Raw genomic sequence first — 21261 nt, forward strand, 5'->3', positions numbered from 1 at the left:
CTTACCGGGCAAATTGAAAAATGTCGAAATTTGATAAATTTTTTAGCAACGAACCGAAAATACGGTTGAGCACATCGCACAATTTACGGCCCAGTGTAGCGAGGCTACCGCAGATCCTTTCCTAAAACTTAGATTATTTAATACTTTATTAACCAAGACTGCATTTAATTGGTGTACGAGTCTACCAGCCAATTCAGTCCGAGATTGGGATGAATTGGAAAGAAAATTTTATGAACAGTTCTATAGATCGAAACCTGAGCTTTCGGTTGAATCTGAGCTTTTGGTTGTTGATTTAGCTCAATTTCAACAAAAGTTAGGAGAATCGGTTGAAAAATATCGAAACCGATTTAAAACGGCGAGAAGCCGTTGGTTTGTTAGAATGCCAGAGCCAGAGTTTGCCAAAATGGCATTCAATGGTTTGCATTTTAAGATAAAAGATCATTTTGAGGATAAATACTTTTCAAATCTATTTGATTTAGGAGTTAAAGTTGCTCAATATGAGCAATTTAGAAAAAGCAATAATGAAATAGGTCGAGATGGAACCGAAACAAAGATTGGAATAAGGGAAAGGAGAAAAATATCTCCTTTGTTGAAGAATATTTGGCTTAAGATGAGTCGAATACATCTAATGAAATAGAAGATTCGGCTGACGAAGCCAAAATATATGCAACTAAGATGGTAAAAAATCGTCAGCCATATAAATGTGCTTTGCTCAGACCAGCTAAAAGTAGTGAAGCAAAAGCACGAGTGGCGGCATATACTTATTCTTTTGACGTCTCGAAGACCAATTTAATTTTAGATCGGTTATTAAAAGATAGAAGAATTCAACTCCAAGAGGGTCAAACGATACCCCTTGGAGAAGAATTGAAGAGGAGGAGATATATAAATGGCACCATTCATGGAGCCATAGGACGAATGATTGTACTGCTTTTAAAAGGCAGATTCAAAAAGAAATAAATAAGTCTTGGCTCATATTTGCCGACCAAGAAACCAAAAATATGGAAGTTGATAAAAATTCAATTTCCTTCCCAGGTTAATATGGTAGATCTCAAAGGAAAAGCTCCTGCAAATAGGAAGACAGATAAAGCCATTGCTTACACCAAGAGGATATTGTGGCTATTTATACGGCGCAAGGCCGAAATGATGAGACAAGATTGGGAGGCGATTATCCATGAAAAGAAATTGTGTGGGAAATAGAAGGAGTTCATGGCATTTCCCGAAGAATGGGCAGACATACCCGAGGAGGAGAAAGATTTGGAAGATGGTTCGGAAGAAGGCTCCAATAATTCCGAACAGGAAGTTGATTCCGTGAAAGACAAAAGAAACTTCTTAATACAAAAGGTATTAAATGATTATCATAATCGACGAAATGAGAACCGAAATAACTGAAAGAGTTATCCTACAAAACCCTTCGGCTCCCAACAAAATTTTTCAGGATATCGGCTAAACTAACAACAGCAAGCTAGGGCGAGACCTGAACCTGAATTTGAAACAATGGCCGAGGGTGACATCGAATTCCTCGGTTGGAAATTAGTTAATAAACTCGGCATTCAACCCTGGCCGAGACCATGAGAGGGAGATAGTACAAGGCAATTTAAAAGAATGATTTCGAAACTCGCACCTTTAGAAAAGATTACGTCAGCTGCCGAATCGTCTGTTCGGAAGCTGTCGAGGGGGTAATTATTGGTGCCAATAGAGAAGCGCTACGTGGTGAACCGGTGCACGGCATAGCCAGGAGCTCGAAAGCTAGAAATAAATGACATTTGGCGCATCGGGAGCAAAAAACAAATAGTAACCAACCACAGGTGGTTTGAGCTGTTGAGATCGACCTATAGTGGCCTACGAAATTAGGAAAGTGGCCTATCGTGTAAATAACTGAATAACAATACGCGAAGTATAAATAGACGGGTAGCGCCTGAAAGAGGGGTAAGTGAACAAAAGACCACTTTTCAATTTCTACGCATTTTCCTTACATTACTAGTAGTCTACTTGTAATCTTTTTATTTCCCGCATTTACTGTTTTTCTTAAGAGTAGGTTTTAAGTTAGATTTCTGGAATCTGTTTATATGTCGTACGAACACACTCTTTTTGTACGAGTTTTTCAAATTTAGTTTTAATATATAAAGGCATTCGGCTCCTCAACCGACCCAAAATTTTGTGCAATACCATATTCGGCTCATTCAGCCGAACTGATCTTGTAGTTAAAAAATACGAATTCGGCTGATCCGATCCCTCATCAGTCGAATCGCTTGATCAGTCGAAGGCCACAGATTTCGAGGGTCACCACGTGAAGCCAAATCAATTCCCTGCACGCATCCTTAAGGAGACCTTTGACCGGGTCAACGGTTGGAGAATTCGGCTCACGGCACTAATGTTAGAAAACTTACAAGCACCAAATATTTAGTACTTTTAAAAGTGCAATAGCGAGACTATATATATAGAGAGAGAAAGAGAGAGGGAGGGAGAGAGAGAGAGAGAGAATGTATTGCATATATACCCCCACAGACATGTAAAATTGTGTAAAAGCAACTTCAACTTGATATGTGCCAGTTCATCTTGGAAACTTTATTTATTTACGCGCATGCTTCTTTCAAATTATCTGAAGTACAACTCCGCGTGCACTCGAATAAACATAATTTTTAGATGTGCATGGATAGTACTGATACCAAATTTACAATACTATTTGCACGATTTTATATATTTGTAACGTGTATATATATATATATATATATATGTAAAAACCAATAAAAGAAAAAGGCCAAACTAATGCAATTACTTTGTTAATTTATTGGTGCTTACGATAGCTGTGAATAATACTCTACGGATGTACGCATCAACGAACGACTAAAATTATAAAAAATAAAAAAAAATAAATAATAAGCAATTTTGCACATGTTAGATTATACTATCGATAGAGTCTGATTACTATACCATCGATAGTACCAAGCGCTTGATACTATCGACTTTTTCTCTGTTATACGTATTCCTTTGATCATTTTTATCTGTTAGATCATACTATTTAACCAACCATCACTCAATCCTAAAGGATCACTCCCAAACACTTACGCTATTATAGGTTTTCGACCCTTGCATAAAAGAATGTACGATTAAGATGATATGGGTTCTCTGGGGTTAAGTAAATTGTTGGTTGAATAGTATAATCTAACGGATGAAAATAGCCAAAGAGTTAAATCTAATGGTAAAAAACTCGGTAGCACCAAGCACTTGGTACTATCAATAGTATCACAGCCGGACTCTCTCTCTCTCTCTCTCTCTCTTTCTCTCTCTCTCTCTCTCTCTCTCTCTCTCTCTATATATATATATACTCTTATAAGTATAGGTCTCTTTATAATTATAAATTTTCGACCGTTTGATAAAGAGATATGCGGTTAGAATAATAATAATTCCCTAAGGTTGAGTGGATGGTTTGTTAAGTAGTATGATCCAACGGATGGAAATAGTCAAAGAAGTAGGTTTAACGGCCGAAAACGTATGAATATAGTTAGTAGCCAGACAATATACATATATATATATATAGTTGAGCTAGAATACTCTCAAAAGCACCATGGGGGTGGTGCTTTTGAGTTTTTAGCCATTGGATGGAGAGATGTGAGACTGAGATGATGGTGGTAGGTGGAATAGTATTTGATCCAAGGGTTATTAGTAATCAAGAAGTAGATCCAATGGCTAAAAACCTAATAGCACCATGAGGGTGATACTTGTAAAAGTATTCTAGCTCATATATATATATAGAGAGAGAGAGAGAGAGAGAGTGAGTGAGGCTACTATGCTTCTGGAAGCACAGAGCCTTCCGTGCTTTCAGATCGTTTTTTAAGTTGCGACTTTCGAATTGTCGATCGGCTCCGTTAAACTTGATCTAAAGTATTTGAAGTATTTAGAAAATAAATTTTGCAATTTTTCGATATCATTTGCCTAGTGAACTAAGGGGCTCAAAATCAACGGCTGAAAATAAAAATCTTACAAAATGTGATAATATGACATTAAAATTTTAGATCAAAGATATTGATCTTGTTTTATATAGTATAAAGAATTTTCTATCAAAATTTCACATGATTTGAATATTTCTACACCATTAAACTTGCAAACGGCTCACCACGGCCATTAAAATTATTGATTTTGAGTCCCTTCGATCACTAGGCAAATGATATCGAAAAATCATAAAATTTATTTTCTAAGTACTTCAAATACTCTAGATCAAGTTTAACGAAGCCGATCGACGATTCGAAAGTCGCAACATCGAAAACGACCTAAAAACACGAAGGGCTCCGTAGTTCCAGAAGATAGCCTCTCTCTCTCTCTCTCTCTCTCTCTCTCTCTCTCTCTCTCTCTCTCTCTCTCTATATATATATATATATATATATATATATATATATATAGCGAGGCTGGTATACTATCAGTAGCACGGAGGCCTCCGTGCTACCAAGTTGTTTTCAATGATACTGCTTCCAAATCGACGATCGGATTCGTTAGACTTGATTTATACTATTGAAAGTATTTGGAAACTAAATTTATTATTTTTCGGTATCATTTACCTATCAAGCGAGTAATCTAAAAATGAACAGCTGAAAATAAAAATCTCATAAAAAATGATGATAAAAGACTTGAATTTAAGATCAGAAGTACTGATCTTACTCTAAATAGTGACAAAAAATTTTTATAAAAATTCCATCATATTTGGATTGTTTTACACCGTTAAATTCACAAACGCATCACATCTTCCATTAAAATTGTCAATTTTGTGAACTTTTGATCGTCAGGTAAATGATGTCGAAAAAATTAAGAGATTTGATTCTTAGAAATTTTAAATGCTCTAAATAATATTTAATGGTACAGATCGTCGATTTGGAAGCTTTATTGTCGAAAATAATTTATGAGTACGAGAACAATCGTACTCATAAGAGTATAGTAGCTGGACTCTACATATATAAAACTCTTTATACTGATAAGTTTTTGACTGTTGGATGAAGGGATGTGCGGTTAGGATTATAGTAGTCCCCAGTTAATTTAATAGTGGTCCCATAGAGTTAAGTGGTGGTTAGTTAAATAGTATGATCTAACGGGTGAAAATGGTTAGAGTAGATCTAACGGTCGAAAATTTATGAGTTTAAAGAGCCTATACTAATAAGAATATAGTAGCCGAAATATATATATATGCACGTGATGCTTCTCCTTTAAATTAGACTACAAAAGATACGTAGGAGACTTGTTGGCTTATTACAATAATCCCTTCAATTTTTTTACTACTAAATCTACATGCAATCCAAGTTTAAATGAGAAACAAACACAACCACATTAGTACAGAATATTAAATACCACTTTATTATATATCTAAAAGTTGTTAATCAATCAAATTATATTGACAAGTACACTTTACTTTATTCCTGATTTTTTATTCAATTGACATGTGGAAAGAGCACCAATCACTCTTTCGTTTATTAAATGGTGATAAGTTGACAAATGGCAACGAAAATGTTGGTAAAAGTACATGGAGACCCCCACAACTGTAGTCGATTCTGAAATGACTCCCTTAATTTTACTTTTTTGACTCTTTAAACATATGATGGTGGTTTACAATTGAATAATTGTTTTGGACTAAATAGGAGAAGCTATCAAATCCATAACAAATTTAATATTTTTTACTATTTTTTAGCAAATAAATTTAGGATAACAATAAATAATAGTAACGGAGTCATCAAATTAAAAGATAAACTTTAAATAACTAAAACAAGTCAAATTAAAAAATTTAAAAATAAAAAGTCTTAATAGGAAAATTAAAATTGAGGAGGCCATTTCAGAATTGCCAATAGGTGAGGAGTTAATATACATTTCCACCAAACAAATTCTCGTTTGTATAGTCCAATACTCAACACCTTCACCTAGAAAATCATTGCATGGACCATGAACTATACACCAGAGTCTCTAGAACCGCATCTACAAGCCTTATAAGTAGGGATGCAAACGGGACGGATCCGGGGGCGGGAGAGTTCCCCCACCTCCCGCTCCATTTCTTATCGGGGCGGGGCGGATTCAGGGCGGGTTACTTTTCATTTTATTTTTGGCTCCCACTTACCGCTCCATTCGGGGCGGATCGGGGTGGGAGCCGGATTTTTGACGGATCGGGGCGGATTGAAGGAAGAAAAGAGTCTCACACCTCCCGCTCCATTTACTTGGCGGATCGGGGCGGATTCGGGGCGGGTTATATTTTTTTATATTTTTTATTCCCACTTACCACCCCATTCGGAGCGGATCAGGGCGGAGCTCCACCAACCCGGATCCATTTGCATCCCTACTTATAGCCGGGACCGTACGTGTGGAGGGAACAATTACTTAGATCGTAAAAACGTACAAAAATTATCTGAACTATAAATCCTTCTAAGTTAGTTGTCAAATTTTTTAAAATTTTAATTTTACGACATCTGACCTTTTAATTATTTGATTTGAATCAATCAATGACATTTTGAATTCAAAATTTAAAAAATTTTATTATTTTTACGGTTTTAATTAGTATAATTCATACAAATCTCTCAACTATAACTTAATTAAAGTAAGTAATTTAGTTTTAAGTATTGACTGGTTTAAATCAAACAAATTGAATGGTTGGATACCGTAAAATCAAAGTTTCGAAAAGTTGGACAGTTCATCCAAAAGGACTCATAATTCAGATTAATTTTGTATATTTTTATTTATTAGAATCTTACAAACTCAACTGTTTAACAAGTTGAGATTTAAGATCTTTTAAATAAAAAGTAGGGTTTTAGGCCGAGTTACGATTCATCTAATAAAGAGATTTATAAAAATCTCAAAGGTGTTAGCTTAATGAATATTTTTCCAATTTAACACCGAACGTAAAAAAATTAAAAAAAAAAAAATCATAGAACTAATTGTGACTACATCATTTCTCACCTCAGGGGGTGTCTAGTCTCTCAAATAATGTTTTTGAGAAAGATAGGTAGCATGCTATCTGTTTCGCTTATTTCATTTAGAAATAAATTTTGCTGGAAATGTGAATCAACTAGGATTCGAACTTAGATCTCGAGTACCAACCATCAAGCCCTTTGCCACTTACTGTAGGGACGGTCGGTGTCTTTCAAAAATAATGTTATAGAAACAACCAGAAAAATATTTTCTAAATAATGTTTCAGAAAATATTTTTCTGGTTGAAAAAAATATTTTTCGTTCATTTAATTTTTACAAAAAATAAATTTTTTTTGAAATTTTTTCTTCTAGATTTTATAAAAAATAGTAGTGTTTTCATTTTTCAAATTTTTTTACCTGAAACAAAAAACTGTGACGCGTAACTTTTTATTTACTCAAAAGCATGTGATAATTGGTAAACACAGGTGATGGTATCGTATATTTAGCTTTCGGAACATTCTTTTAATATAAGATAAGATATTTAACTTTGCAGGTGGAATATGTTGTTCTAATAAATGGATGTTTGTAGAGATAGAAATTTAAAATCTCTACCTGTTAACTTGTTCTGGCACTCAAACTGGCTCTTAAATTTAAACGCCTTAATAAAAATTTGACAAGTTTTAAATACTGCGGTTCACCTGAGACGGTCCATGTTAAAGAAAAAAAAAAAAAAAAAAAAAAAAAAAAAAAATTTATCATTGTCTTCCACTATTTAATTTTCAACTACCCGCGGGTTTGGCCAATCGATTATTCCACGCTATGCCGGCCTACTTAGACTTCTTCCTCCGTCCTTCTCAGACTAAAATCTAATCCAATTAATCCCCTTCTTCATCAATTTTATTAATCAAATTTTCACGAACAAGCCCCCTTTTATACGAATGAGCTTATGGATCAAGATCCTCGCGGGGTTACTCCCCGTCGCCGCGATCGTCCTCCTCTCCGGCCTCCTCTTCTGCTGCCGCCGCCGCCGCCGCCGCGACCAACTCAATCCCGCACCCGCGTCGCAGCTCGCCGAAGCCGCGGCCAGCAAATCACCAAAGCTCCCGAAGCTCCACGTGCCGTCTAAATCGAGAAGCAGCCGGGCAAGCCTCCGCTTCCACCACCTGCGCGAGCATCGCAGTCTGCCCCGCCAGCATCAAGAAAACTCTGCTATCAATCTGCAGCAGCAGCAGCAGCAGCCGCCTTTCCGCTGGGACGACCACCCGCGGCTCGTCGCCGACGCAGCGGAGAACGGCTGGTCGCGTTTCGTCTTCACGCCCGCCGCCTGCGACTGGGCAGACTGGCCGGGGAAGACCTGGGAGGTGCCGCCCGGGTCCTCGGAGTTCGTCCAGACAGTCCGCCTCAATCCGGCGATCAGGAAGAAGAAGAGCAGCGACGACTGCAGCGGATGCGCCAGCTCCCTCCGGATGAGCCTCCCCCTCCCCGGGCCGCAATTGCCGGGCTCCCCCTTCCCGCAAGAAGCCTACTTCGAGATCACCATCCTCTACCTCGACTCGCAGTCGCGGTACTCGCCGTCCTCTCGCGCCGACAAACGTTCCACCGATCAGAGCGACAAGGCGAAGCTGATCCGACAAACATCCGCCGACGAATCCGACTCTATTGCCATGTATCGCCACAATTTTCGCGGCGGCGGCAGCGGCGGCGGAATCGACAAGGAATTTGAAGCGGAACAACGCAAGCATAATAAGCCTATGGTTGTATCGCTGGGACTCTCGATTTGTTATTCTCCGACCGTGAATTTGCTGCCCGGGACGTACCCGCGATCCATCGGTTTCCACTCCGACGGCGCGGTGTATCTCGACGGTAACATACAGTCATTCCTGCGAATTAGTAACATACGCTTTCGATCATGTTCGCATCTAAAGACTTAACATACGTTTTGATTTGTACCAGGGATGAAATTGGTTACCGAGTCCGAGAAGTCGAGGTGGGCGAGCGTGAACAGGGTGATCGGTTGCGGATTCGAGCCGAGCAAGAAGAAGGTGTTCTTCACCGTCGACTCCCAGCTGAAGCACGCGATCAGCTGCAACTCGGACGCGTTCGCAAGCCCGCTGTACCCAGTTTTGGCCACCAACGTCGACGTGATGGTTTCGGTTAACTTGGGGCAGAGCAAGTTCAGGTATTCGCCGGCCAATGCACGCCGAACCGCGAACCCGTGCTTCGTCGGATCGAATTCCGGGGAAGACGGTTCGATGGCGATCGGGTACGAGGACAGCGGGGAGCTGTTCTCGATGGGCAGAGTGGATTCAGGGTGGCTCGACAACGCGAAAAACAGGAGCCAGAAGAGTGCTGCTAATGGTGGTGGTGCCGCTGCAGTCGACTTCGATGCAGAGTCCGATCTTTTCGAAATCTCACTGAAAGATTGAAGGACAAATTGGAGACTGTGGTTTCGCAACGCGATTGAATTGCGAAAGCGGGAAAATTCGCGGTAATTTGATTTAGGACTGAATGAATGATTCGGTATATTGTTTGTTTTGGATTAAGGGTAGAATTTGGGATGGAACCACTAATTTTAGAGACTGTCACGCTAAGATGCATAGTTTAGTAATTAGGAATAGGGGTGGGACTGACATGGATACAGCTGATATACTTTTTTTTTTTTTTTTGGTTCTTTTTTTCTTCTGAAAGAGCAGGTCAGGATGGTTGAGAAATTGGAATTGATATATGCTTCTTGTAATTTTATACTGTTTAGTATTCCTTGCTGTAAAGAGCATGTGAAAATACAGCACTGGCCAAACATTCTTTAGTTGTTTTTGTCTTCATGTCTATTATTATTATTAAGTGTAACATATTAAAATAATTACTTTTTACCAACTTCATATAGAAAAAAGAAATGATTTTCGTACTTAATATTATAATTAATAAAAAAAAATATTAACCGATGATCAATAAAAAGTAAAAGTATCATTTTACTCTTTAGCAGGTTAAAATATAACTTTATGTGGAGAGTATTTCCGTAATCAAGCATCCCAAAATTTTCTAAAAAAATTGATTCCCCTTCCACAAATTTAGGCATGAATTTTACATTAATTCAGGCATTATTAGTTTAGGCATTAATTTAAGAAGTTTTAACAACCTTTTATTTTTGCCCCCGCTTAAAATAAAAGTAATTGTTTGCACTAAGTTCATCTATTATATGTTTGTACCCTATGAATTTGTTAGCTCTTCACCCATTCCATACTCTATAATTCAAAGATCAAATTTCTATCTAAATAAATTGTAATATAATGGATGGTGACATAGAAATATGAGATGGTAAAAGAATCAATAAACTTAGAATACGTAGAGACGCAATAATTTGCCTTTTAATGTAAACTATTTAAGAGTTTATGGACCACTAATTTCGAACTTGAAAATTAGAGAACTCAAATGAAACTGTTTGAAGTGCAGGGACTAGTGCAGTTTATTCATAAATTTAAAGTGATTTATCTAACAGATAGGCAAATGGCAATTCTTAAACAAGTTTATATATATAGGGTAAATTGCATGGTTGGAAACTACCAGTCAGGTGACATTTTGATCTTCAAATTTTAATTTATTATAATTTTTGGCTCGAACTTTAAGAATAATTACAATCAAGTCCCATAATCTAATTTAGTTGGCTAACAAATTGTTAATGGAGAAGTGATATGGAAGTATTATAATTGATAACACGATAATAATTAAAATATTACATTATTTTTTACATTGACAATGCGTTAATACTTGATTAACTAAATTAGATTATAGGATTTGATTGTAATAATTCTGAAAGTTTGAGCAAAAAAATTATAATAAATTAAAATATGATGACCACAAAATCACTGGCCAGATAGTTTGAGGGCCAAATGTACAGTTTACTTTTTTTATGAGCAATTCTTCTATATTTTTTATTTTTGGATACCGTCTATTCATTTCTATTCAACGACTCAGATTTAATTTTTATTTAATTGTGACTTGCAATAGCAAGTAGCCTTGAGAGAGATACCAGTCACAAGATATTCCAAAAAAAGAATATTTTGGCGTTTTGATTTGGGGATAATTAAGTAATTTTGCCTCCATTATATTATCTAATCTATTTTTTTTTTGTTTCCTTTTACTATCTCTCTATCTTTCCTCTCCAATCACAGATGGACAAGAATAATTATTTAGGGTTCGAATTTTTCGGTTTGGATTTGGATTTCGAATTTTTGGTCAGTTTCGAATTTGGATATGAATTTTTAAAATTTGTTAGGTTCGAATATAGATTTTGGGATTGATAGTTGGGTTCGGTTTAGGTTTTGAAAAACTCGACCCCAATCTAACTCTTTGACGTCACTAATCGTTGGTCCCTAACTATTACTTTTTTTTACCAACAGGCTTAATCTTTTTAATTTTTATATTTAAAATTAGGTTTAAAATATTTATTATCTCTAGGACGAACGGTTAAAATGTCATTATATTTAAAATGATTATTATTTCTAACGGTCCAAAATTATTCTTAATTTTATTCAGTTCAAAGGGTTGAACTAAGCTGCTTGATAGACTGGATAACAGTCTGACCAATCGAACCAGTCGGTTCAATCTCATTTTTAAATCATTGATACTAACTTAATATACTGTATAACTGATTGATACTAATCCAAAACTTCTATATACTGTTTAAAATCCGTCAAATTCAGATGCGAGTTTTGGGTGTGATAATCAGGTTTTGTCACGCCCCGGATTACACGTTCCCCGAGCACGCCGACAAATCCGCCGTATACAAAGAAATTTCTCCTGTATACGAAGCGACAGCTGTACCTGTAAAATATACAATACTACAAACAGTAGTATAGAGCTGCTAGAAGAACTAGTAAGGTAAAAGAAACCGAGTTCCATATACATACACTGAATCCCATAGTACAAAACTACTCGCGCTGGCGAGTTAAAAGTCTGTATGTACATGAACCCAAACCAAAACATCCACCTGCAGTAGGGGTGCCTCTAGCTCTGCTCCTCGGGTAGGGCTCTAACTCGCGACGCCCTTGCCTAGATCCTGATCAGCAACAGCAGCAGCCGAAGACGAAGGCTCTACAAAAATGGGGTAACAACTGGGCGTGAGAACTACTGTAGAAACAAGTAGTCCTCAGTGGGTGCCGCCCTCAACAATCATCGGTCCACCCACTAAGTCTACAGAAGGTAACAAGGCTAGCAGGAAAAGCTGGAAAGAAATCTACAGCTACATATCGCTACACTAGCATGATCTACACTAACCAACTGTAGTAAAAGTCACAACTGACTCAATCTCACTAGGGACTGTGAACACACCCGTCCTGCCTGTCGGATCGAACCCGTAACCTACTCCAGGAGTAGCTGGTGGAGAAAACTCTCTAGGGACTGTGAATACACCCATACCGTCTAATTAGGTGACACCGTAGCTCAAGAGTAACCGGCAGAGAAGACTCTCTAGAGACTGTGAATACACCCGTCTTGTTTACTAGACTACACCGTATCTCAAGAGTAATCGGCGGAGAAAACTCTCTAAAGACTGTGAATACACCGGTCTCGCCTAATTAGACTACACCGTATCTCAAGAGTAGTCGATTCCAGAAAAGGTCCAACAGGACGGCTAAGACTCCACTCACGTCACAACCTCACTAAAGGTAGGAAAAAGCGTCACTCACTATCTCACCCGGGCTGCCCAAAACGAACCCACCCTGCCTGTATCTAGCTGCGCCGCACACCACCCCGAGGATAGCCGGTTCAAGAACTGTCCAACAGAAACCGCGACACTCATCGCACTGAAACCTCATTCCGGAATGGCATTCGTGGGCGCGACCTAACAGAGTTTACAAGTGTCTCTGTCAAGTTCGTACTGCTCTCACAGGCTAAGGTCAACTAACGAACTCTAACTGGTCTAACAACTAACAGATCACGTGCCCTCGGCACAATCCGTCGCCAAAAAGGCGATACGGGTCCAACGTCAACCCCGACGGCCCCCAACAGTCCGGAACAGCCTGAAAGCTACTATGAAAAAATTCACTCGGCATCCCAGCACGAGCGTAAATACATTCTAATCTACCTGGGATACTCACTATGATGATACTGCAACAGTATAAAATCATACAACGGCCCCTAGGGCTAAATCAGGTAGTTTAACATATGACGATTAATATCGCAAGTTTTCTCTTAAGTCTTATCCAAGTCCAACATGTATGTATATCCCTAGATAAATAGACTAAGCTCCAATTCAGATTATTACAAAACTAAATCAATGAACCGAGCAATTGCGACACGCAAAAGAATTCCGCTAATACATGTTGACTATATAGGCACTTAGGAGTAAGCCGATGATTAACCCACCTCGGTCGCTAATCCCGGGCAGCACGGAACTCCCTCGGCTGTGGAACAACCTGTTGGATCGACTAAAAATGTCCGAGTCCCGAAATCGAGCTATCTCCAACTATAAACATTGAAAATCCTCAATTCAGTTCAAAATCCACAGCAGCAGAGTAAAACAGAGCTTCGACCAAGCTAACCTTCACCAAATCCCGCAAGTAAGGGATTCGTGGATTCCTCTCAAAGTCCTGAATCCAGCGAACCAAGTCTCGTCAAAATCCGATGCTCCTGCGTCGAGTACGAGCTAAAATACTAACAGTCGACGATGAATTTCAGCAAAACAGCATCACTTGAGTTCGAAGTAGTAAGAACTTGCCCAAAAACAAATGGAAATGCTGAATTACCCACCTCGACAACGCCAAGCACCGATGCGACAGCAAAAACGGCAAAAACCCACGCTCGCCCGGCCTCCTCGCGCTACCCCGGCGTCAAAAGTGTGCTCGAACGGTCCCGCAGCGCGACGTCGGCGACAAACCTTCCAACCGAACTTCTTCCTTGCCTTCAACCGGATGAGAGTGAGAGAGAGATGAAGATGAAGAAAAAGGACTCCTCTCTCTCTCTACACAAAGTTATATAGAGAGAGGGAGAGCTACTGATACAAACGAGGTGGAGATTTACTCAAATACCCTCTCACCTACCCCCTTGTACCGGTACACGGGCTCCTGTACCGGTACAAGAGCCAACCCGAGGGCAACCTGCGCGCAGCCTCGCTAGTTGTACCGGTACAGCGACGCTGGTTGTATCGGTACAGCAAGTAGAGAAATCTGCTGTTTTGCAGATTTCTTCGCTATAAGCTGCCCTCGCGTCGCACGGAGTCCGTTTTGCGTATATTTGACGCCAATGCGACTCGGACTTGTCCCGACACTCTCCAGAGCTGCCGACAAGCCTCCACAATAGTACACCAGGGATCTCACATCCTCCCCCTCTACAAAAAGTTTCGTCCGCAAAACTTAAGTACACCTCAACTCAGGCATCAAACAACTAGGGATAGGCCTCCCTCATCACCGTCTCAGGCTCCCAAGTCGCCTCCCGTTCCTCGTGATCGCTCCACTGCACTTTCACATACGGTATGACCCAGTTGCGCAATTCTTTCGTCTCCCAAGCAAGAATCCGCAAAGGTCGCTCCTCGTATCTCAGATCCTCGCTAATCTCTAGTGGAGTGAAGTCGATCACGTGAGAGGGATCGAAAACGTATCTTCTCAATACTGAGACGTAGAAAACATCGTATATGCCAGCAAATCGCGGGGGTAGAGTTATTCTGTATGCAACCGGTCAAACTCGCTCCAATATCTCGAAAGGGCCAACAAATCGTGGACTGAGCTTTCCACGTACCCCAAATCAGCGTATCCCTCTGGACGGCGAGACTTTGAGGAAAACATGATCTCCAACCTGAAACTTCAAGTCTCGTCTCCTGGTATCGGCGTAGCTCCTCTGACGGCTCTGTGCTGTCAAAAGGTGTCGTCGAACAACTCTCACATTTTCCTCAGCCTCAAGTAGAATCTCCGGTCCAAGTGTCCTCCTCTCACCCACATCACTCCAAAACAGAGGGGATCGACATCTGCGTCCATACAACGCCTCAAACGGAGCCATCTGAATGCTCGTTTGATAGTTGTTGTCGTACGCAAACTCAACTAGTCTCACATGTCGATACCACCCTCCTCCAAAATCCAGGACGCATGCCCTCAGCATGTCCTCTAGAGTCTGTTTGGTCTTCTCTGATTGACCATCAATCTGTGGGTGGAACGCCGTGCTGAAATGCAGCTGAGTGCCCAAGGCTGTCTGAAGGCTCCTCCAAAACTGGGATACAAACCTCGGGTCTCTGTCTGACACAATAGACACTGGCACGCCGTGCAGCCTGACGATCTCATCCAGGTATATCTGCGCGAGTCTCTCTCTAGACCAGATAATCTGAACTGGTAGGAAGTGAGCAGACTTGGTCAGTCTGTCCACTATCACCCAAATAGCGTCACAACCACTCTGTGCTCTAGGCAATCCCACGACAAAATCCATCGTGATGTACTCCCACTTCCACTCTGGCACTGGCAGACTCTGAAGCTTGCCAGCAGGTACCTGCTGCTCGGCCTTCACCTGTTGGCAAGTCAAACACTGAGCCACATATCTGCCAATGTCCCTCTTCATTCCATGCCACCAGAACTGTGCCTTTAAATCCTTATACATTTTGGTTCCCCCACGGTGAACCGTATAAGGAGAACAATGAGCCTCTCTCAGAATGTCTGCTCGAATCTCTGAATCCACAGGCACACACAGTCGGTCCCTGTACCGCAGTACTCCCGAACTGTTCACAGCAAAACCCTCAGCCTACCCCCTGTCTAGCTGCTCTCTAATCCTCAACAAGTACGGATCTCCACTCTGTTTCTCTCGGATCCTATCCAACAGAGTGGGCTGCAAAACTAGAGACGTCAGCCTCGCTGTAGAACCAGGAGGTACTATCTCGAGTCCCAGCTGCTGTAGCTCCTCGAGTAGGGGTCTCTGCTCAGTGATCGTCAAACTCAGGCTCTGCACTGACTTCCTGCTCAACGCATCTGCCACAACATTCGCCTTGCCAGGATGATACTGAATACTAATATCATAGTCCTTCAGTAACTCCAACCACCGGCGCTGCCTCAAGTTCAGCTCCCTCTGTGTGAACAGACACTTGAGACTTTTATGATCAGTAAAGACCTTGCAGTGCTCACCGTACAAGTAATGCCGCTAGAGCTTCAAAGCAAATACCACCGCGGCAAGCTCCAAATCATGCTAGGGTAATTCTTCTCATAATCCTTTAACTGCCGTGAAGCATAAGCAATTACCCTACCATGCTGCATCAGCACACAACCATGCATCACTGAAGATCACAAATCCTTCCCCCATCACCGGAAAGGTAAGGATAGGAGCCGATGTCAACCTCAGTCTCAACTCGTCAAAGCTCCTCAGACAGTCGTCACTCTAGACAAATCGAATCCTCTTCCACGTCAAGCGTGTAACGGGCATGGAAAGCTTCGCAAAGCCTTCCACAAACTGACGGTAATATCCTGCCAGTCCCAGGAAACTCCGTACCTCAGTCACCGTCGTCGGTCTAGGCCAATCTCGAATCGCTTCAATCTTCTTCGGGTCCACTGCTATGCCCTCAGCTAAAATCACGTGGCCCAAGAAAGCAACCTCCCGCAACCAGAACTCGCACTTCTTCAACTTGGCATACAACTTCTTCTCTCGCAGAAGCTGTAGCACAATTCTCAAGTGCTCCTCATGCTTAGCATCGCTCCGGGAGTAAATCAGGATATCGTCGATGAAGACTACCACAAACCTATTCAAGAACGGCTTGAACACTCTGTTCATCAAATCCATGAATGCGGCAGGGGCATTTGTCAATCCAAAAGGCATCACTGTAAACTCATAATGCCCGTACCGAGTCCGAAAAGTCGTCTTGGGAACATCCTCGGCCCTCACCCTCAACTGGTGGTAACCTGACTGGAGATCAATCTTCGAAAAGACATAAGATCCCTGCAACTGATCAAACAAATCATCAATACGCGGCAAGGGATACTTATTCTTGATGGTCACTTTATTCAACTCCTGGTAATCCACACACAGCCTAAGTGAACCATCCTTCTACTTCACAAACAACACCGGCGCTCCCCAAGGCGAAAACACTAGTTCTCACAAACCCTCTATCATCAAATCCTGCAGCTGCGCCTTTAGCTCTCTCAGCTCTGCTGGCGTCATTCTATAAGGTACCTTCGAGATTGGTGCAGTTCCAGGAACTACATCAATCATAAACTCAATCTCCCTTTTCGGCGGCAACGTAGTCAACTCAGGGGAAAACACATCCGAAAACTCGCGGACTATAGGGATATCCTCGAGTGCCGGCGCCGCCGTAGGTACCTCCACAACTGTCGCAAGAAAAGCGATACACCCACTACTCAGCATTTGTCGAGCTCTCGCCGAAGATATCCATGTGGCAAACAACGTACTCCTGCAGCCTCCGAACGTAAACTCCGTCTGGCCTGGCTCGCAGAACGTCACCGTCCTCGCTCCACAGTCTATCGTAGTATAGTACCGCGCCAGCGAATCCATACCGAGCACGATGTCGAAGTCCTGCAGCTGCCCTAACACGAACAGGTCTGCGGGCATAAACCATGAATTTAACTGCACCGGACACGACCAACAACACTCTGCAACCTGTAAAACATGGTCGGGGATATGCACCTCTCGTGCCAAAGACAATGACCCTAACTCTAGACCATGCAACAATACAAATGCTCGGCTAACAAAAGAATGCGAGGTACCGGTACCAACTAAAGTATGAGTACAAATGCCGAAAATCACAGTAATACCTGCCACTACACGATCGGCTGCTGAAGAGTCCTCCCGGCGGTAACTTGGTGGTGCTCCAAAAGTCTGCTGGTCAGCTGGCTGCGCTGATGCAATGGATAGCGCTGGAAATGTCGCTCTAGGACACGCTGACCTCACATGTCCTGGCTGTCCACAAGTGTAGCAGCGGCCCTCTTTCTGCTCATATTGTCGGGGCCAGTGTGGTCCTCCACAAATCACGCACCGCAGCGTCCTCGGTGACGGTCCCTGCTGAAGCAATCCCCTGGAATGCTGACGCCCCGATGAACCACGACCCTGAGAGCAAGATCGAGAAAGCCTCAGCGGACGTCTGCTACTCGCCTGTCCTCCATTATCTGGAAAAGGGCGCTTCCTGTCTTGGCTCTGCCCCGGTGCCATAGTCCGCTCCTGGACAGGTGTAACTCCGTGTCCCACCAAGAGTGCCTGCTGCACAGATGCTCCTGTCTCAACGCCTAAAAACTAAGTGATAATCTCATAAATCCTCTGCAATAGTACACTCTGCTACTTGATCACCTCTGCCAGGGCAGCCAACTGCTCTCTCAAATCAGGGGGTACACTTGCCTCCGGTCGTGCACTCGGCTCTGCCTGGTCAGGCATCTTTAGCGGTGCGACTCGATCCTTGGTCGACGGTCGACCACGGCAGCGATCTGAAAGAAACAGAACGGGGTCAGATAACACACAAACACTCTCGACCCAATCAATGAAAGTCTAGAAGGCAGCCCCTGTTTTCCTCCAAAATTATGTCGTCTGCAGCCAACATAATTTCTCAGGCCAAAACAGGTACTCCTTCAATCACTCACCCCACTCACGGAGGAGTTAGAACAACTAATCAGTGACTTTCGCAATTAAATTACGCCTCTCGCATTTTGCTTTCCTAAGGTTTGCCAAACTTAGGTTCTCTAGGTCCCAACGACCTAATGCTAAGCTCTGATACCAATTTAATCTGTCACGCCCCGGATTACACGTTCCCCGAGCACGCCGACAAATCCGCCGTATACAAAGAATTTTTTCCTGTATACGAAGCGACAGCTGTACCTGTAAAACATACAATACTACAAACAACAGTATAGAGCTGCTAGAAGAACTAATAAAGTAAAAGAAATCGAGTTCCATATACATACACTGAATCCCATAGTACAAAACTACTCGTGCTGGCGAGTTAAAAGTCTGTATGTACATGAACCCAAACCAAAACATCTACCTGCAGTAGGGGTGCCTCTAGCTCTGCTCCTCGGGTAGGGCTCTAACTCGCGACGCCCTTGCTTAGATCCTGATCAGCAATAGCAGCAGCCGAAGACGAAGGCTCTACAAAAACGGGGTAACAACTGGGCGTGAGAACTATTGTAGAAACAAGTAGTCCTCAGTGGGTGAAGCCCTCAACAATCATCGGTCCACCCACTAAGTCTACAGAAGGTAACAAGGCTAGCAGGAAAAGCTGGAAAGAAATCTACAGCTACATATCGCTATACTAGCATGATCTACACTTACCAACTGTAGTAAAAGTCACAACTGACTCAATCTCACTAGGGACTGTGAACACACCCGTCCCGCCTGTCGGATCGAACCCGTAACCTACTCCAAGAGTAGCTGGTGGAGAAAACTCTCTAGGGACTGTGAATACACCCATCCCGTCTAATTAGGTGACACCGTAGCTCAAGGTAACCGGCGGAGAAGACTCTCTAGAGACTGTGAATACACCTGTTTCATCTACTAGACTACACCGTATCTCAAGAGTAACCGGCGGAGAAAACTCTCTAAAGACTGTGAATACACCTGTCTCGTCTAATTAGACTACACCGTATCTCAAGAGTAGTCGATTCCAGAAAAGGTCCAACAGGACGGCTAAGACTCCACTCACGTCACAACCTCACTAAAGGTAGGGAAAAGCGTCACTCACTATCTCACCCGAGCTGCCCAAAACGGACCCACCCTGCCTGTATCTAGCTGCGCCGTACACCACCCCAAGGGTAGCCGGCTCAAGAACTGTCCAACAGAAACTGCGACACTCATCGCACTGAAACTTCATTCCGGAATGGCATTCGTGGGCGCGACCCAACCGAGTTTACAAAGGTCTCTGTCAAGTTCGTACTGCTCTCACAGGCTAAGGTCAAGTAACCAACTCTAACTGGTCTAATAACTAACAGATCACGTGCCCTCGGCATAATCAGTCGCCAAAAAGGCGATGCGGGTCCACCGTCAACCCCGACGGCCCCAACAGTCCGGAACAGCCTGAAAGCTACTATAAAAAAATTCACTCGGCATCCCAGCACGAGCGTAAATACATTCTAATCTACCTGGGATACTCACTATGATAATACTGCAACAGTATAAAATCATGCAACGGCCCCTAGGGCTAAATCAAGTAGTTTAACATACGACGATTAATATCGCAAGTTTTCTCCTAAGTCTTATCCAAGTCTAACATGTATGTATATCCGTAGATAAATAGACTAAGCTCCAATTCAGATTATTACAAAACTAAATCAATGAACCGAGCAATTGCGACACGCAAAAGAATTCCGCTAATACATGTTGACTATATAGGCACTTAGGAGTAAGACGATGATTAACCCACCTCGGTCGCTAATCCCGGGCAGCACGGAACTCCCTCGGCTGCGGAACAACCTGCTGGATCAACTGAAAATATCCGAGTCCCGAAATCGAGCTATCTCCAACTATAAACATCGAAAATCCTCAATTCAGTCCAAAATCCACAGCAGCAGAGTAAAACAGAGCTTCGACCAAGCTAACCTTCACCAAATTCCACAAGTAAGGGCTTCGTGGATTCCTCTCGAAGTTCTAAATCCAGCAAACCAAGTCTCGTCAAAATTCGATGCTCCTGCGTCGAGTACGAGTTGAAATACTAACAGTCGACGATGAATTTCAGCAAAACAGCATCACTTGAGTTCGAAGTAGTAAGAACTAGCCCAAAAACAAATGGAAATGCTGAATTACCAACCTCGACAACGCCAAGCACCGATGCGATAGCAAGAACGGCGGAAACCCACGCTCGCCTGGCCTCCTCGCGCTACCCCAGGGTCAAAAGTGTGCTCGAACGGTCCCGCGGCGCGACGTCGGCAGCAAACCTTCCAACCGAGCTTCTTCCTTGCCTTCAACCGGATGAGAGTGAGAGAGAGATGAAGATGAAGCAAAAAGACTCCTCTCTCTCTCTACACAAAGCTATATAGAGAGAGCGAGAGCTGCTGATACAAACGAGGTGGAGATTTACTCAAATACCCTCTCACCTACTCCCTTGTACCGGTACACGGGCTCCTGTACCGGTACAAGAGCCAACCCGAGGGCAACCTGCGCGCAGCCTCGCTGGTTGTACCGGTACAGCCACGCTGGTTGTACCGGTACAGCAAGCAGAGAAATCTGCTGTTTTACAGATTTCTTCGCTATAAGCTGCCCTCGCGTCGCACAGAGTCCGTTTTGCGTCTATTTGACGCCAACGCGACTCGGACTTGTCCCGACACTCTCCAGAGCTGCCGACAAGCCTCCACAACAGTACACCAGGGATCTCACAGGTTTGGGTTCACATATTTGAAAATTCAAAACGAATTTGATCCGCTGACATCGCTAACTATTACTTTTTTTTATCACTAATCTTAACCTTTTTAATTTTTACGTTTAAAA

The 21261-nt window shown here is 42.3% G+C and overlaps 1 protein-coding gene across 1 annotated transcript; it reads left to right on the forward strand.

The window, feature by feature from the left end:
• Positions 7639-9682, forward strand: LOC109725447. The gene is made up of 2 exons (XM_020254638.1): positions 7639-8739; positions 8830-9682. Exons 1-2 carry the CDS (start codon positions 7815-7817, stop codon positions 9300-9302), a joined length of 1398 nt encoding a protein of 465 aa, XP_020110227.1. The 5' UTR covers positions 7639-7814; the 3' UTR covers positions 9303-9682.

The sequence above is a fragment of the Ananas comosus genome, linkage group 20 (assembly GCF_001540865.1).
Source record: "Ananas comosus cultivar F153 linkage group 20, ASM154086v1, whole genome shotgun sequence".
Classification (NCBI taxonomy): domain Eukaryota; kingdom Viridiplantae; phylum Streptophyta; class Magnoliopsida; order Poales; family Bromeliaceae; genus Ananas; species Ananas comosus.